The following is a 19,154-nucleotide window of genomic DNA, read 5'->3' as shown; positions in this document are numbered from 1 at the left end:
GGAAAGGCAGATATACTGCTACAGCAAAAAAAATACACTGTAGTAAGATTTAAATGCAAGCAAGATAGACTTTTACTTTATTACTTTTAATAAAGTTTGTTTCTGAAGCAGCTAAGATTATCATGCACAGTAAAAATAGAAAATGAAACTATTTTAATTTCCTCCATTCACATTTTTGACTTACTGCTTCTCTATTGTTTGCATGACTGAACCTATTTTTTCTCCAGTATTTCTATAAGCATTTAAAGTACTATAGAAGAGTTCTTGCCTATTATATGCCTGCTTGCAAAGATCTCCGACGTAGCAAGCACATGAGAATTGATGAGAGCTTCATCGATCCGGAGAAAAGTCTGGTCTCCACTTGCTCCAATCCAGGTAGCCTTGCGCCCGTATTTGGAGCCTATATTAGGCATAGGTGCTGGTTTGGCATTCCAGTAGGGCATATCCAGAATTGGTCTCCCAAGCTGACCTTTCTACAGAAAGAATGCAAGAATTAGTAAGTGACCATAACAATAAGTCTCAAATATAAGTTACTTGTACAGTTTCATCATAGCAAATCCATAATATGGAAGAGAGAGTTTACTACAAGACTACCTTCAAACAGTGATGGCTACTCGAAGTGAAGCATACATACTTACTTACTAGGAACAAGTTACTGACAGATATTCTCCCTATTCAGTTAGGTTTTTAAGTGAACTTTTTTTAAATGTAACTCAAACTCTCCATGATGGATAACCCTCCTTTCCATCTTCAGAACCAAATATAAAAGCATTATTCTCCTACAGTGTTCACCATCAGAATAACTTCAGTGCTAAACAAGGAATGAAATACTAGGGAAAAAAATAATAGTCAGATTCAGACAGTTTAAGTTCCACTCAATTCTGAACTTAAATGGACTGTAAATTTTATAGAGGAAACACATCTAAAAAGTACCTAGAGGTCAATTAGCATGTCAAACTTGAGCTAAAACGAGCATCAAGTGCCTCAGCAAGCACCTCTGCACATGCTCATTAACATCCTGATCTGGAGAGCAACAGCCTTTTCTCTACATACAACCAGTTACTGAGATGGACCAACAGTTCTTATACTGCACCTAAGAATATAGAAAGAACTGCTGCAACAAACCTGCTCAGACTCCACATACCTCAACTCAGGCACAGGAAATACATTGCATGCTAATGATGTTAAAAAAGGGTTAGGGAAAAGAAACATGCATATATAGCAAATACTCTTTGTCCAACATGTTACTCATCTCTCTTTCTTCATAAGACTGTATGTAAGTAAACTTAGAGAACACATTTTCAAGTAACATGCTTGCTTTTGATTTTGCCTTCACCTCATGAGGCTTTCAACAAATTTTGAAGCATTATAATATTAAAACAAGACACAAAGAACAAGGGGTCTAAATATAGCTTAAATTTATTTTTCCTTTTAGAAGAAGAAAAAAACCCCAACAAATCAAACTCGATCAACTGACAGGCTTTTAAATTGTTTCTGAGGGTGAATTTTGTTTGCCAGAGGTCAAGTTTCACTGCAAGGCAACAAAGCTTAAACTTTTATGTGTCCATATCAGTTTGGACAAAAATATGCACAGCAAGGCTCTTGCTTAAAGTCTGAAAAAACACAAAATATTACCTAATTGAAGAGACACCTTTAAGTCAAAACAAGAGTTTCTGCTTTTTTTAAAGTGGGTTTTTTTTTTTTTTGCAAGTCAAAACAAGAGTTTCTGCTTTTTTTAAAGTGGGGTTTTTTTTTTTGTTAAAAAGACAGATTTCAAAAGGTGACATCTCTCTTCTGTTCTGTTTAGCAGTTTTCAACCTAGTTTTTCAAGTATATAAAAATAGCTCAATACCTATATTCTAGCTTAGGAAAAACCCCAAACAAATGCCAAAATCATTACTGTGAACAACAGATGCCTAAGAGTTTCTGCTTTTTTTAAAGTGGGGTTTTTTTTTTTGTTAAAAAGACAGATTTCAAAAGGTGACATCTCTCTTCTGTTCTGTTTAGCAGTTTTCAACCTAGTTTTTCAAGTATATAAAAATAGCTCAATACCTATATTCTAGCTTAGGAAAAACCCCAAACAAATGCCAAAATCATTACTGTGAACAACAGATGCCTCTGCAGAGACTGCAGTAGGAGGGGTATTTGCAAAGAAAAGGAGGCATAAAAGGAAGTAAACATTGTTTAAATGCTTATGTAGGGAATACAAGCACGGATTGTACATGGACATAAGAGAATATACACCATGTGGATACAAAAGAAGAGCACAGAGTTATGCTGTGTTATATGGAGCAATAATCCCTCCCTCAAGTGTAAGCATAATTTCTGCAACTCACTGCTGTTTCTATGAAAGAAAACAGGCCACTTGTTTCTAACAAATGAAGACAGACAGGTAATAGAATAGGCAACACTTACTCACAACCAAGCTTGCAACAGTAAGAGTATGAGAAAACTGGTGCACCTTATAAAATAATCCAGTTTTAAATCGCCATCTCATTAAAACATAAAAAACCCATCAAGAATTCCTGGCATCATGCTTTTCTAATCACAATATTAGAGGCCACAGTTTAAAACACTACATGCACAAAAGTGGTAATGCATTGTTCTCAAGACCAAGCATATGCAATCTTAAAGGGTCTCTGAACAATACATTAAGTACAAGCTTATTCCCATAAGTAAATAATAGCATTTGCTTACTGAGAAACTTCCAAATGTGAACACCTGGCCATCCATTAAGAGAATAGCTGTATGGTTGCTCCCAGCAGTAACTTGCGTACTAGGACCTGGCAATGCTTGCACCAGAGTAGGACACCCCCTATATAAAAGAAAATTAATTCTATATCAATATATGCTTATGCAACATTTAAAAATATACATTACTATTGTATTTCAGTCACTGTGAAATATATTCACTAGATTCACATACTATATGGAATTAGAGTCAAGCTACATCTTACACATAAAACAAAGGTTTGAAAGACTGTACCAGATAGTCAAGTCTATGCCCTCTTGGTACAGGGAAACAGAACGAGAAGCCACTCTTCAGTAAAACTCAGAAGTTACCACAGAATAAAAATTATTAATTTAATACATAATTTAGGATTATGTCACTGAGGCTGCACTAAGATATATATATTTTTGTATGTATATAAAATATACTGCAATGAAAAGTAGCAGTACAGAAATTATGTTGTGAGAACACCAGCAAGCACTTAACCCAAATCTATTCACATTATGAAGCAATCAAAGCCTTATGTGGCTGGTACCTTAGAACAATTACTAGAAGCAATATTGGTACAGCCCTCCCAAGATCACTGTCTATGGAATTATAAAAGAAATAAAGGTCTATCCCTCTCCATCACCTCCCCTCCCACCAAACTCCAACTCAAAAAAGAACAAACATCTCCAAACTATTTTCCAGCGAGATCTAAAAAGGTCTAATCCATTTATCTCCCAAATATGGACAGGCATAAGAAAATAAAATTTGCAGAAAAAATTAAGGGGAAAACTCACTAGTATGATCAAGAAGCAAAGAAAGAAAATGAGGCAATGATTTCGAATACAAAGAGCAGAAGAGAGAAGAAGTAGGAGATACTAAAACTTTTATCTCAGTCCTAACTAAGTGAACAGGAGCCTCTGAGAACTGTGCCAGACTTTGAATCCCATCATAAATGTCTGCCTAGACTCCAAATTTATTGTAGACTTCAAAGGACTGGGAATTTGAAGAACAAGTTATTCCCAAATACTCCTATGTTTGGAAACTCTGACCCTAGAGAATAACAGCACTATTTAAACTTACTTTTAAGCACAGCCTTTCAAAAGTAGGCCAATCTAAAATAAGAACAAGTTGTCTTATGCTGGAATAAGGAAGTGTTAGCCCACAGTTACCTAGCAATTGTTTCACAGCTGATTGTACAAAAAGATGGGTCATCTCAATGTTCTGATTTTGGCTGAACTGCAGGTAAAATAGAAGTCAAGAAAGCATAATTTTTTTTCAGGAAGAGGGAAGATGTGAACATACAGAAATGTGGAGCAGAAGAATGCAGCATGAAGACAGGTTAATGACCTGAAGGAGGGAGAAACCCAGGTATACAGAAAGAAGTTATTCCTTGGTGGTGATCATAGCTTCCAGTGGATAACTAGTGGGGATGGAGGGACTGATGGGCAGTCAGCAAATTTAGAAGCCTTTGTTGGTCTATGCACACGTGGGTTTGGACACGACCAAGATTATACCCAGACACACAGAGAAAAGTTTAGCAGCACCAATGCCAGAACATTTTAAAAACAAAAGAAATTTTACACTTGTCTCTCATTAACTCTGAGGAAGCTCAAAAAGGCACCAAAACAGAAACAAAGCTGAGCTAGCAACTAATCCAAAAGCATTTTGGTTACTGGCAATTATTTTTATTAAAGGGTTTTTTTCTCTCCTTCAAAATTATGATAGGTGCAGGCACAGAATTATCAACTCTACACTTGTAAAAAAAAAAGTAGTGAATGTTTCATCTCTTTCATGCTTAAAATCTCAGATGTTATTACCATTTATCACCATTTATCTTTGTTTTTCCAATCAAATCTATCAGAAATGTTATCTGAATGTTGTTGTTGGCAGCAACAAAGCAAACTGGAACATGCAACTAATGTAGAGAGATGAAATATGTTATGCTCTTAATGAACTCTTTTATGAAGAACATCCAGCTTTTGGAATGGCCAACTACAGTGTATCAATGTAGGAAATGAACAGAAAATATCCTCTTAAGACACTTAACTACATTATAAAGTAAAGTTACAAAAAACTAGCTTTCACTTCATAAAAGGAGAAGGTATTTAGGAAACCACAGTGAATGAGTTTGATTAATGTATATGGACTTTAAAACTTGTGATACTACTGAGTATTTCCCTATTCCTCTGAAACTCAACACAGAAAAGCTCAACACAGACACTCAAGAGTCTGAGAGGCTCTTAGGACAAAGTTTTTATAACCAAGGTTTCTTCATTTTAATGAAAGCAAACAAGGAATATTCTTTTGGAATGGAGTGGAAGAATATATTGGTGTCAAACTCACAGAATCTTTGGCTTCTGGATATTACACAGGACAATCATCAAAGACCAACTGCAGCTATAGAGAAAGCAAACTGAGATCCCTTGGGAAAATGTAATATTGCTGAATGATTAGCATCATATGTACATGCATCAGCTAACTCAGGTTGCTGAAGAAGGTCCAAACGCATTTTGGCTGTCCACATAGAAACCCTCTTCCAGCCCAAAGGGTAAGAATTTCTAGGAGCAGACGTGACCATTGAAAAGTCATCCTGTCTGAGCTGTTCGAACAATCGCTGTCCATGGTATTTATCCAGCCTGGCTGACTGCCAGGGCCCAGAACACGTCACTTGGGGCAGCTGACCGTGGTGCTGTCAGTACACGTTCACTGTGTGCTCTTCCTGTGTAGTGGGTAAAGCAAAACCAATAGTACCTTCTGCCCAATGCAGAGTTGAACAGTGCAGAGTTACAAAGAAAATGGAGATTTTTAAGTTCGAGGTAACTAGAAATTTGGTGAAAAGATGTAAAGACCTGCACTCCAGCACTGGAGTAAAATAATCAGAAAATGCACCTAGAAACACAGTTCTAACAAACTGATGATGGAACGCTTTTTTTTTTAACCTGGAGTTATTAATGGGATATCGTCTCTATTCTTTGTCTTCAAGTGGAACACAGCTCACCATCTATGGAAGGTCTGATCACTTTTCTTTTATGTTATTGCTGAATCTTCATTAGGAAATTCCTATTCAAGATTATCTTACTTCAGTCATTCCACTTCTGGAGTTTGACTGTCAGGTCATGTGGTTGCTACTGTAGTGCTCAAGTCAAAAGGTCGTACAAAAAATGCAGGCAAATTCGGAACAATACAAGAAAGATCCTGGAATTATATGCCCCAACTTGAGAGAAGCATCAGCAACAAACAGGACTAGATACTGAAAAGCATTACTTGCTTCCCCTGAGTTTCTGTTCACCAGCATCTAATTTGAGGAGAATATAAACACAGTCTGACAAATCTTTCACATAGTGAACAGCTCATCAACATCTGCCACTGTGGATTTTACAACTAAAATCCTACACAGACTAGTTTAATGGCTCCAACATACTGACAGGGCAGCTAATTTACTTCATTCCTACTGAAGGAGGTGGAAGAGTTTATGATGTTTACCATACTCTAATAGGAGAATCCAGAATCCTCTTAGTTAAGGAGATAGGTATGTCTGGACAGGTGTTCAGAATTCAAAATATGTACGCATTTTCGAGGCTAAAAAATTTAGTCTCACTAGTAAATCTTTAGACGGCAAGACCAAAGTCTCTGAAAGAATAAGCTGTCAATGGCTGCCCAGGAATTTACATCACTGCTTCATCTGGCAATGAAGATCGCTCCCTCAGATGAAAATGATAGTTCCTGCATTTCCCCAGAGAGCTGTTTACAGGAAGCCCTGTGTTTAGATACACTAGCTAGGCTGCCTAAATATTACTTCCATCTCTTTTTCTCCCCTCTCACTCTTCTGAAAACACAGTAGAGTATCAGTTTCTGGATTCAGAAGATGGTCTTCCTGAAGTCAATACAGGCAATGTGACACACTGCATGACTGACATACCACTGACCTGGCAGGAGCTGGCCATCTGAGCACCAGTGCGTCCCAACTGAGATGGAACTCTGCATAAGGATTCCCTGTTTCCTTCTCTGAATCCCTTACTGTGAGGACAGAGGAGAGATCTCTACTAAAGCTGGAAAAAGAAGTACATCAATGAAGAAATTATAATTTGAATGATGGTGCTATACAGCAATAAAGTACTATAGCCAGTTCTCATGCATAGGACATACTTCATATTTCTTCAAGGCTTTTTTCAGACACTCTTTAGGGTCTGATGTAGAACGATACAAAGGTCAGTGCCAAGTCACTTGTACCTCCTCAGCCTCTAGGTCTGGATAAAGCACTATCCTCTGGCACAAGACTTTTCATATTCTCTTCTAGGATCTCACTTGGAACTATATTTGTTCTTCACCAAGTTTCTGTCTAAACAAGCAACAGATGTGGGGTTTACTGCCTGAAATACTGCCAAATACAGTAGATAGCTCCAAAGCCTTCCAAAAAACCAAGGAAATTCATCAAAGTTGGAAACAGGTAATAGTAAGTTACCAGTACAAATGCCACTGCTGTTTGTACCTCTTCAGTCTTTAAGACAGAAACTAGCCATATTCTAATAGTGACTTGAATTGCCAAAGAAGTTGCTGTTTGGAACAACTATTCAAGGATTTCCAGGAAGGAAAACCAAAGTAATTCTCTGTGATATGACTCTACCATGAGCAGAAACACAGACTGCACTCACCAGCCTAATGTAAACTCAGTAGGTAGCAGTTTAGAGATCATTAGGCACAGCTGTCAATACAAAGTAACATTTCCAGCACAATTCCTTTCTTTCTTCCCTCTGCACCTCTGTCTTAGTGAATCCAATGAAAGTTTTAAGATGATGAAGATTTCTTCAGAAACTTGACGAAAGAAATTGTTTGGAAGTCTCCAAAGAGAATAGGAGGATAGATGTTCAGTAATTTTCACCTCATTGCTGCAAGATACATAAAGAACTGAAGACAGATCATGGATGCTCCATTCAGCATGCCTTTTACGTAAGGATACTGAGCATTACTGGAATGCACGAAGTCTCAAGGATTCCTACTACACAAACCCCGCTGCTGTATGCATTATTGGTACATGTACATGTCCAAAGAACTCTGTCGCATTTCCTTTTATGGCAGGACACTGATCTTTTTACTTTAGTGAATTGATGAGATTCTAAGGATGAAATGCTAAGGGAGAGATTGAGCTTCACATTAAAGACATCTCTATTTAGTTATAGTCTCACTGTGGTCAATGGAGATCAAGCCCATAAGGTTTACAGAGCTACTGAGCACACCTAAAGCAGTTAAGTAATAGGTGCTTAATCAAACATCTCTCCATGCTCTGTTGACTTCTCTATTCCCAGTGACCCCAAAGAAAGCACACATTACTCTCCTGATGACACCCAAAATAAGCGTTTACAATATGCAGCTGAGACCAAAGCTGAGGGACTTAATTTTTGAGACTCATCATGAACAAAACTGAGATTTGATCATAACTGAACTGCTGTGAATGATTTAACAAAAAACAGGTTAATCTAAGCATACGTCACACTATTTGAATTACTGCATATGTAGTATTTTACAGAAATAATGAAACCTTAAAAAGATTTCAATGTGATTTATATGTAGGGAGAATTCAAGACAGAAGCATTGCAAACTCAGCTATCAAAGCTATGTTAATAACTATGCACAGAAGCTTCCATGTATTAAATGAGTTACTTACACAGTACAAGAGTACTACTGTTGTATCTATATGCAGGGAGTTATGGAGAGTAAGTGCATAACAAGACCTTATCAACTTTATTTGGACAAAATTCAAATCTTCACACTTGCTAAAATCAGAAATTTAGCCACTTGTTATGCAGCAGTACACCAATATACAATCACATCCTTTAACTACCATCTCACCTGGAATTAACATCACCGTGTCCAAGTTGCCCATGCTGCCCATATCCAAACGTGTAAACATCACCATTTTCCATCAAAACCACTGAAAAACAACAAAATATTTTTCTGACATATGTACATTATATGGCACTGCACCAGTGCTGCTTAGCCTTTCCGAGCAGCAGTGACTGATCCCTACTGAAACACTAAGAGATCCAGACCAGACTCCATAGCCCATCACAGCTAAGCATCTCTACACAGCGTGAGAGCTCTGCCATGCACATGTTTTGAACTGACTCAAGCATTGCTTAAAAGCTCTGATGTAACTCAATATTCAATACTCGTAAGTCCTTTCCACTGCAGAATGACAGTGAATTGCCCTCAATGTGGGAAATCAGGGAGGTGATGTGGGGAGATGGGTGGTGATCTTACTTTAACCTAGATGTCATGAAATGGCATGAAGGAGGTGGTTTAGGCTGGATATTAGGAAAAGGTTCTTCACCCAGAGGGCGGCTAGCACTGCAACAGGCTCCCCAGAGAAGTGGTCATGGCAACAAGCCTGACACAGTTCAAGTGTTTGAACAACACACTCAGGCACATGGTATGATTCTTGGGTCTGTTCTGTGCAGACCAGGAGCTGGACTCAATGATCCTTCTGGGCTCCTTCCAACTCAGGATATTCTATGATCCTATGATAGGGCAGCAGGTTACAAAATGATACTGCAACCTTTTCAACTTTTAACACTCTTTTGTACATCCTTATTGCCAAATTAAACACAAAGCAACAAAAATACATATGACAACATTAAAAAAAGCCTGTTCTATATTTACATTGATTTATTTGTGTTTACCTGAATGGTGAAATCCACAACTGACTTGTACAGCTCGCAGTTCACAGTCAAAGCGGACGGCCCCTGGGGGGTAGGTTGTGATTTTGCTGGCATCCTTCTCCCCTCTTTCTCCACTTCCATCTACAAACAAACTTATAATTATATCCCATGTACTCTAAATGAGTTATATTAGAAGAATGCTTAGAGCAAGAATAGCAAGTAACTCCCCACCCCATCATTTTTAAGATAGGAGAGAGAACTCAGAGTAGCAGAAGACAGCCCAAAATATTGCATCAAAGTGGATATGGAAGGTGACAGAAATTCTACCTTTTAACAACCTACTACAAAGTTATAGACTGGAAAACATCTCATCCTCTAAAGCAGAAACTTCCAAAGAACAGACAAAAAGGCCTAGCGAAACAGAAAATTCAAGCTTTAGAAGCTTTGTTTAATAGCCACCTCTTTCATTCTCTGATAAAAGAACATTATGAAGTAGACAGCACTGTAGTTACACTCAACAGGCACGGCCTAGTCTACTTTTTTCAACTGCTACTTAAGGATTTTACTCAACTCCAGCTTGGCCACAGAGCTCCTGTTTTAGGTAACTAACAATTACTTACACGACTCATTTCTAACAACGCAGACACACTAAGAGCATGTCTGTTTCCTGTGCTTCAAAAGCAATTTTAGACATTGCTGCTGTGATTTCTTTTAGTAAGTATGAAACGCATTATTAGTTCCAAAAGTCAACCTGCCCCTACATCAGACAAAAACACTGAAGTGACACGTGTGTTATTCCTCAACCTCTTGCAAGCCACCACTTTTTCCACAAATCACAATGTTTATATCATCTAACAATCAGATTTTAGTCATATTGTCTCTAGCATAGAGAAATGAGAGAAAATACATGAAGTACAAAACAATTGCATAATGAGATTTTTTTCTGTAACAATTCTGACAAATTTCTGCTTTATTAACAAAATTGATAAAAGGAAACAATTGCTGCTCAAAGCATTTAAGGTACTGCTAATTTAAATCTGTATTTAGAATTTATACATGTTTTTCTGACTAATCATCAGTGGAAGTCTGAACTCCAAGACTTCGTTATTCCCTGTGTGAATTATAGCATAAACAGACCTGAAAATATTTTAAAAAACTAATTCTGCTTTTACATATATTGGTCAAACTTTTCTTTCCATTGCAAGGAAACTGCTGATACAGTAAAGTAATTTCACGCTATTATAACAAACTAGTTTAAAAAAAATCTTACTGTTCTAGAAATGAAGCTATTTTCTAGTGATAACTGAGTACAGAAATTATATGAATCTACATATAGTTTACAACCATTAAAAAAACCCCTAGTGGGTACAGGTATTAAGTAATGCTTTTGAAGAAATAGGTTTAATCTCACAGGTAAAGTATCCATTTGAAAATGTGGATGCTTTTCATCAAAAAGAATTATACTTGTACTACATGCTGAATATGCATGAAATGGAAATGTGGTGAAAGGACTGTCTGCCTCTCAGAATTGTCATGGGATTTTTGAGGTTTTCCCAAGTGTCGGTTTTGTACTACCAGACTGTATGCACGTTAGAGGAAATGTTTCTGAAGGTCTGTCTGCAGCTTTTTTTGTATCAGCAAAAGCCAAGTCACAGAATCACTACTAACAACAAAACCCCCTCAAAATACAGATGTTTTCCTCCTAGTCCTTTAAATCTGCCTCAACAAGCTCAAAGCAGTTTAGTTAACCATCTGGTTGTTTCCCACATACAGTACTTTTGACCTTTTTATGCCTACTTTTGCCTTAAATTCCACATGCAAAAGTAACCAAGAGATGGACATAATAGCTAATACTGCCAGCAGAATTATTTATTCAGCAGACAGCCTACTTACTGCTTCCCTATTTCACACAAGCTTTTAGGACAGCAGCAGGAAAAAGCAAGTTATTCTGGAAGTCTACTTGAGACCCCTCTCCCCTCCTCCCTCAAATACTGATGACTAATGAAAAATATAAGCTCTCCCACTGTGTAAATGCACTTGTCAGGAATGCACATGTCCAGTAAATGTGCCATGGCTGCATGCACTTCCTATAGTGAAACAAAGCAGACACACAGCAACTGTGTCACCTATGCACAGTTGTACTAACAAAATTTAGCAGCAGTTGTATTCTGGTCACAAAATAGCAGCATATCAAGTGATCTTGTGATTCTGTGATTCTATGATCTGCAGACGCTTCAGCATGTGCATTTTATCCTTCATTGTAAGAAAAACATACTACTCTAAAGGGCTTCAACTACTAATAAAAAGTTGAGAAATGCTGTTCTCTCAAGTGACAAATATGTGATAACGCCTTTACATAAAAGATGATTTGAGATATACTCCCATTTTCTCCAGAGTTGTAAATGAAAGCATAACACCATACTACCTTTGAAGAAACACTAAACAGTATTGTGCAAGATGCAGAGACAATTACCTTCACATGAAACAAATTTTGAAATTTTAAAGAAAAAGTTTTGCAGAGCTGGCATTTTCAAATTCCAAAGTTAACTTTTCAAAGTCTTTAAGAGTGCAGGAATGGAAGCAACTGTCTTCCACACATATCTTGGCTTAAGTGTGAAATTTGCAAATGGAAAATTTAACTCCTAACTTTGTGTGGTTAGTAACTGTCTCAAAAGTTTTGAATTGTTTGGATCCTCACAACTCAAAAAGCACTCTAAAATAATTTATGTGTGATTAAGTACAAAACCCTTGTAACTAAACTAGGTAGGATTCAGTTAGTCTTGCTTAGGAAAAAAATATATTTTCACTAAAATATACAAAGCCAAATAGAATATCACTACTTACTTTTAGAGAAATACTTTTGGACTACATTGTTTATCTGTTACTCCATTACATGGCCATTGCATATCATACTTTTCCAGCAGCACTGGCTAGAAGAACCAAGCTCTATGAGCTCTTATACTCATCCCCTTCCATTTCATTACTTCTGAAGTTTTTATAAATACGAGTGTTAAAGGTGGATAGTGAAAGCTTAGTTGTGTGTTGTGCTGGTTTGGGCTGAAGTAGAGTTAACCTTCTTCACAGAGGCTAGTATGGGGCTATGTTTGGGTTTTGTGCAGAACACAGGGCTGTGATAATGTAGAGATGTGTTTGTTATTGCTGAGCAGAGCTTACACAGAGTCAAGGTCTTTATTGCGCTCCATACTGCCACACTGGCAAGGAAGTTGGGGATGCGTGGGAGATTGGGAGGAGATACAGCTGGGACAGGTGACCCAAACTGACCAAAGGGATATTCCATACCATATGACATCATGCTCAGTATATAAGGTGGGAGGAAGGAGGAAGGGGGGACATCTGGAGTGATGGCGTTTGTCTTCCCAAGGAACCGTTATGCATGATGGGCCCTGCTCTCCTGGAGATGACTGAACACCTCCTGTCTGTGGGAAGCAGTGAATTACTTCCTTGTTTTGCTTTGCTTGTGTGTGCAGCTTTTGCTTTCTTTATTAATCTGTCTTTATCTCAACCCATGAGTTTTTGTAGCTTTTACCCTTCTGATTCGCTCCCCCATCCCGCTGGCGGGGGAGTATGTGAGCAGCTGTGTGGTTCTTGGCTGCTGACTGGGGTTAAACCACAACAGTCTCAAGAAACAACCAATTATGAAGATACACACTTGCTTTTCTTCAAACAATTGTGTGCACAATCATTTCATTAGAAGTAATATCAAAACTACTGGTCCTGACAAGGAAGCAGAGAAAGACTACTGAAGCTGAGACTTTTCTGGTTGAATGAACAGTAGTACTTCCAGTGTCATCCAGCTGGACTACCGCTGAACAGTAACCTCTCTCTGAGAGAGAAAGCACCAAGGAAAAGCTCTGAAGTGCTTCCTGCTGTCAACACTGAGGGGTAGACTCCAAGAACAACTTCACGATGGGTTTTCATCTTTGATCTCTCCTACAGTTGGGGAAGGAAGGCGAACTAACCGGCCACAGAACCAACTAATCCCCACCACCACTTCATTTTCCTTAGAGGATTCTTGACTCCTGAAGACTACTTTTCCCTTCCATGAAACATGTTTAAAAGTTCTCTTCACTGATATGGCTGCCACAAAAAAAACCACTGTTTCCCAAGAAAGGAAAGAAAAGCTCATTCAGTCTGAACAATAAGTCAAGCAATAACCTATGAGAGTTCTTTTGCCAAAAAAAAACCCCAACTCTGACATCGTTACAGAATGCCACTGTGGACACTTGGTTCAGATCCAAGGAAAAACATTTTGTTAGGGTTCCCCAACAGCAATAAGGGTGATATTCATTTCTCACTGACCATCCATCTTCAGAGGCAGGAAAAAGCACTTCTAAAGATCTTAAGTACATGTCTTCTCCCCAGAGATGAAAAGCTTTAATGCAGTAGGACTGTACATAAAAAATTTTCTTCCAATAACTGTCTCTTCAGACCACATCATTTGTCAACAAATCTTTCTTCCATTCAGCAGTAATTACCAAGTAAAGCATACTGGTCAATTTACTGGTTAGTGTCTGTGATGTTCAACCCTCACAGGATGTTCCAAATATCTTAATATAATTTACAGACTTTATGTACAACAACATTACTTGAACAAATCAGCCTGTACCTGCAGCTTCTTGGCTGTCCACCACAAGCTTCAGCTGAAATATCTACAACCAATTTTACAGCTACAGTGCAGGGCGAAGAGAAACATACTCTGGTTGTGAAAATCATCCATCCTATGAGGCCAGCAAGAAAAAGTAAATCTGCTGGATGCTTGCAAGGTTGCTATAGAACTTACTTGAGCTTATAGGTGAAATAGGATATTGCATTCTAATTATAAACTCAGTCTTAAATGAGGATCTCATTGTCAGCTGTCTCACTCCAGTGAGTGTTTCAAACCACACTTCACATGGTATTTTACACAGCTAAAAAGTTTAAAAGTAAGTTACAAGTAAATTTTCTTGAACACCTGAGTTTTGCACCAGCATTTGCAAAATGATTGACATATATCTTGCTGCACCCATGCAGCTTCAGCTTCATCTAGTCATTGTCCTTTTGAGGGTTTGTTTCAGATTCTTCAGAACATTTGCCACTACATCCAAATACAGGAAAATGGTAACATTCACTTGCAGAGTCTTAAATGACTCAAGGAGCTTATTTTGTTTTTAATTGCTACTTAGTTCATTTCTGCAGTTGAGAAAATTTTACAGACATTCATTAATCTTTTTTACCCAGATCCCCAGTGATGAAGTCCATAGGGATTAGAGATACAGACTGGAAACTCACAACCTCATTAAAGAATGAGGATGCAGCACAAGTTCATTTTTCTTCTTGGTGTCAAAAGCGCTTCATGAATACCAAGGAGGTGGTACCTAAACCTTTCCATTTATACTTGTGATGGAGACAGACATAGATCAGAAAGACTATGATTATGCTTAATATACTTGCTTTTTTTTTAATTAACAAGGATGTTGATATGCAAACCCTGTAAATGTGAAAAGAGCAAATGACAATGGCAACATTTCCAGAAAACGGCTGTTTTCCTGAAGTTGAAGGAGTTTTTAACTGGACAATCCAACAGAAGACTTTCACAAGTGACAGATGCATGGATTACTGCAAAAATTCTTTACTGTGAGGGCGGTGAGGCACTGAAACAAGTTGCCCAGAGAAGGATGCCTCATCCCTGGAAATGTTCAAGACCAAGTGGGATGGAGCTGAGCAACCTAGTCTAGTGAAAGGTGTCCCTGTCCATGGCAGGGGAGTTTGAACTAGATGACCTTTAACATCCCTTCCAATCCAAATCATTCTACAATTTGATAGTATGTACAAGTACATATTATATATACTTTTTGTATTAGATCATAGTTGTCAGTCCTGAAGAAGCTGTCCACATTCAAGTTTAAATATCATTCTCAAGAGAAGTTCTGCAGCTGCAAGCAGAGAAATGGGCACAGGTAAGTAACCAGCAAGTTTAGTACTGGCCTCATCATTACTACCAGTTGAACTACATTTTCCCTCCCGAAAGATCCTGAAGGTCCGATTGGTGTGAAGAGTAACAAGGCTATCACAGAAACATATGAAGTGACGATAAGAGTCAGGAAAGCACCACATTCAAAAATAAAAGAATTTGCTGATTTCAATGTCATAGGGTCCTTTTATTGAAGGCAACATCCCTGCCTCATCTCCCAATTATTGCTTTTACATTCTTTGTCTACAAACGAGGTATGCCTTTTAAGGTAAGAGACATACCTCATCTTTGTCGCAATTCTCACCTTGCCCACTACTTTTATAACAATTCACTACACCAGTTTTCCTTTTTCCATTGGAACCTCTTCCAGAAGTTAAAGGGCATTTCTAGTTTCTAGTGGAATTTACAGCCATCTTTAGAGATGCAATCTTCTGAGGCAGAGCCTCAAAGTTTACTTGTAAACTTCCTTACCTGGTTAGCATGAGACACAATGAACTAACAAAAACTGAACATTTCTTTGGATATAGCCTTCCTCAAGAAAAAGTAAATGTTCAGTTCTACAGAGCATATCTGATAAAAATCTTTCAGCACAACAGACCTTTGCACTATTCTTGCAAATTCAAGATGTAATGTAAGCCTCAAACTGACACTAATGAATATACTTCTTGTAAGGAGATAGTTGAACTGGAGTGAGCTCCAATGACTAACACATGCTGAAAAAGCACAGATACAGGCAAGATGAACGTCTCCTTTATGCACCTGCCCATGGAGTCAATGGTCTACAAGCAGTACAACTAGCAGTAGTATCCAGCTCAAGAACTGGTCAGCAGCAAACTGCCACTCAAATGACAGCACTTAGGTTCAGTATGTTTTGTCTTTCAGCATCCAGTCTCTCCCACTGAGACTGACAGGTTATTCTAGTTCATCCATCAAGACTTAAAGCTGATATGCCTTCCAAGAAGACTGAATGTATGTTATGCATATATAAAGGACCTGGTTTTGCTTTCATTTCCATAAAATAAACTTCAGATAATTCCATGATCCAGTATGTTCATAACTAGGTAGGCCTATCACCCACCCACACTGAAGTTGTATCCCAAAAGGCTTCAAACTGTCACATGATTTGTTTGCACACATGCCAAATACTATCCGTAAATCCCATTAATTCAACTGAAATGCCATACTAACAATGCTTTTAATATTTAGCTGCTCTCTAGAAAATAGCTGAAGGGTTCTGGGCCCTCACTATTTTAGGAGCTTTCTACTTACTTTGATCAGGTCTGTAATCTCCATTTTATGTATTTATACAGAAATGCATATGCACAGACATCTATACACAGACATATAAAACTAGGACCAGATTTAAGAGAGCTCAACTTTCATGAATTCGGTTGAAATGTTTAGTAATACAGCACCTCTTTCAAAAAGCATAAATAATTTATATCTGAACAAAGTACAAACTTAAAAAGTCAAGATACAGTGAATTGGCTTGCTAGACATACACAAATGTCTGAAATACCAGACACCTCTCTGCAAAAAATATTTAACTCAAGAATATTGCAGAGCGAAACCTGTAATTTGATTTGTATTCAACCCCATTCAAAGCCAGTAAAAAGAGCTGTTTACATTATTTTATGTAGTTTCTAAAAAAGGCCTGTTAAAAGATAACCTGCTATAAAAACATTTATACCAGAATTAACAAGTCTGTATTTGATATATTAGAGCAATCATCCCATATACATAATACAAAGGCTCAAATAACTCAAGGGAAATGCAATGCAAGTCTGAATCACTCTAAGGTGTTAAAGTTTTCTACAGTAAAATTAAAGACCCTTAGGAACGAGACAGCATTAGAAATAAGACACACAGAAAGACAATACATATTTCAAAAAAAAGAAAAAGTAAAGAAAAGCAAAGATGATGCAGACTAATCAACATTTACACTTTTAAAAACAGATCAACATAAAATGCATTTTCTTTCTCCTCAGGTAACAGATCCTAACAGAAGAAAGGTAGAACTCATTTTGTGCAGTTCTTTGAAAAGACAGATGCAGCACATGGAAGAAGTGACGGGGAGGATGGGCTTATTTCCACCCTAGCCAATAAGGAAGACCAAATACCTTTGTGCTTGTCCCGTTTATGCTTTAGCTGTGCTGGATGGGGTCTGATTCTGGCTAGAGCCTGTTCTCGATGGTTCATAAAAACAGGACCAGGAAATACAAGGGGGCCTGAGGAGAAACATTTTGCACATGCATAGGAAAGCTCACAAAATGGAAACAGTGTGTTAAACAAAATTCAAATTAAAAGCAATGAAGAAACAAAAAGTATAATAATTATAAAGTAATCTCGTTCTCTTAAACTTCAAAGGCCTTAAATAAAGTTGCTGTTTCTTGATAACAAAACCAAAATATTATGCAAAGAAACAATAAATATCCCACACTGACAGTTTTACCTGAACTTCTAAGTCTGCAACTGTACTCCAAGCAATGGAGACAAAACAGGCTCACAATGGAGTCAAATTTGATACCAAATATCCATTACTGTCTTGAATAGATAAAAAGAACAATCATCGTGCCTTACGTTCTACAATATTACATTCAAAATACTGATTTGGAACAACATGGTATCGATGCTAAATTAAAAAAGCATAACCATATAACTGTTCAAACTTACTTTATTTAAAATGCAGAGTTATCACTTACAAAGAAAACAGCTACCCAAAGATACCTGGTCCATGAAGAAAATTATTCACATCATATCACTTTTCTTATCTACTTAAGAGTTTTGAAATACATTTCATTTTAAAATATTTTCCATCTATATAAAGGTCTTCAGGAGAAGATTTGATTTGAAGAAAGCAATGATGCATGTGTTGAAAATTTTTCCCAGACAGCTTTTTCTTTTTACAAATCTAGACTCAAGCAGTGACGTACTATGTTTAATTCAGGCTGATTACATGTAGATCACAGACAGGCAATTTGTTCCTTAAATGTGTATTTCTCCTTGCTTTTCAAGGTTAAGTATGCCATCAAGAATTTTTTGGAGGCTTCTCCTCCTTTCCAAAGTCTCACATTCAATGGCAACCACGAATGAGGAGCAGTTGATTCTGCCAAGTGACACACTCTCCATCCCACCAGTTCCCAAATGCATTCCTTAGGTGGAATGTAAACAAAAGCACTTCAAATTAGGCTTTATGTCATGTTATAAACAGTTTATATGAAACAAGAATTCACCCTCCTCCTGCAAATTCATTGATACTCTCATTCCTCAGCTGAACTTTATTAACAAGACAATGTAGGCTAACTTTTCATAAATGCTCATTGTCTCAGGTTTCCTGCTATCAGCTTTAGACCATCAGTTCCTTCACTAATACTGAACAGTATGGATAGAAATTTAAGAGGAAGTTAGGCCAAATCTATGTAGCTTTAGAACCTTCAGATGAATAAACTTGTCTTCACGCAGAGAAGTTCCCAAATTTCAGCATTAACTTAAAAAGCAAATGAAAAACATGTAAAAAACACACTATTGTCTGTCCCCCTAGCTCTGAGATTCAAACACATTAGTAAAAGTAATTGGCTCAAAACCTCTTCAATCATGTTTGTTTCTACACACAGTATAGCATTTTTATTTTGGTTCTGCTGTATTTATCTCAATTCTTTATCCCAGAATAGACCTCCTTGTTAACGAAGAATCCCTTCTGATAATCAAGGACCCCCATTTGTTTTTGCTTTACCTTCATCTTGCAGATTCTTCCTTCAGTTGTCTTGCTACTGCTCCTACTTTTCAGTCTCCCCTAAACTGAAGCTTC

At 37.5% G+C, this 19,154-nt stretch overlaps 1 protein-coding gene across 1 annotated transcript in view; it reads right to left on the bottom strand.

Annotated features, from left to right (window-relative positions):
• MYCBP2 (MYC binding protein 2, E3 ubiquitin protein ligase) overlaps nt 1–19,154 on the bottom strand; it is a gene marked incomplete at both ends in the record, with an annotated part of 94,603 nt that overhangs the window by 37,883 nt on the left and 37,566 nt on the right. The window contains 5 exons of the mRNA XM_009075586.1: nt 269–473; nt 2,698–2,815; nt 8,567–8,648; nt 9,397–9,516; nt 17,467–17,574. Coding sequence (XP_009073834.1) covers nt 269–473; nt 2,698–2,815; nt 8,567–8,648; nt 9,397–9,516; nt 17,467–17,574 — 633 coding nt within the window. The remainder of the gene's footprint in view (nt 1–268; nt 474–2,697; nt 2,816–8,566; nt 8,649–9,396; nt 9,517–17,466; nt 17,575–19,154) is intronic.

This window comes from Acanthisitta chloris, unplaced genomic scaffold, assembly GCF_000695815.1.
Source record: "Acanthisitta chloris isolate BGI_N310 unplaced genomic scaffold, ASM69581v1 scaffold1245, whole genome shotgun sequence".
NCBI lineage: Eukaryota > Metazoa > Chordata > Aves > Passeriformes > Acanthisittidae > Acanthisitta > Acanthisitta chloris.
Note: the sequence above shows the minus strand (reverse complement) of the source record. Positions and strands in the feature narration are given on the sequence as shown.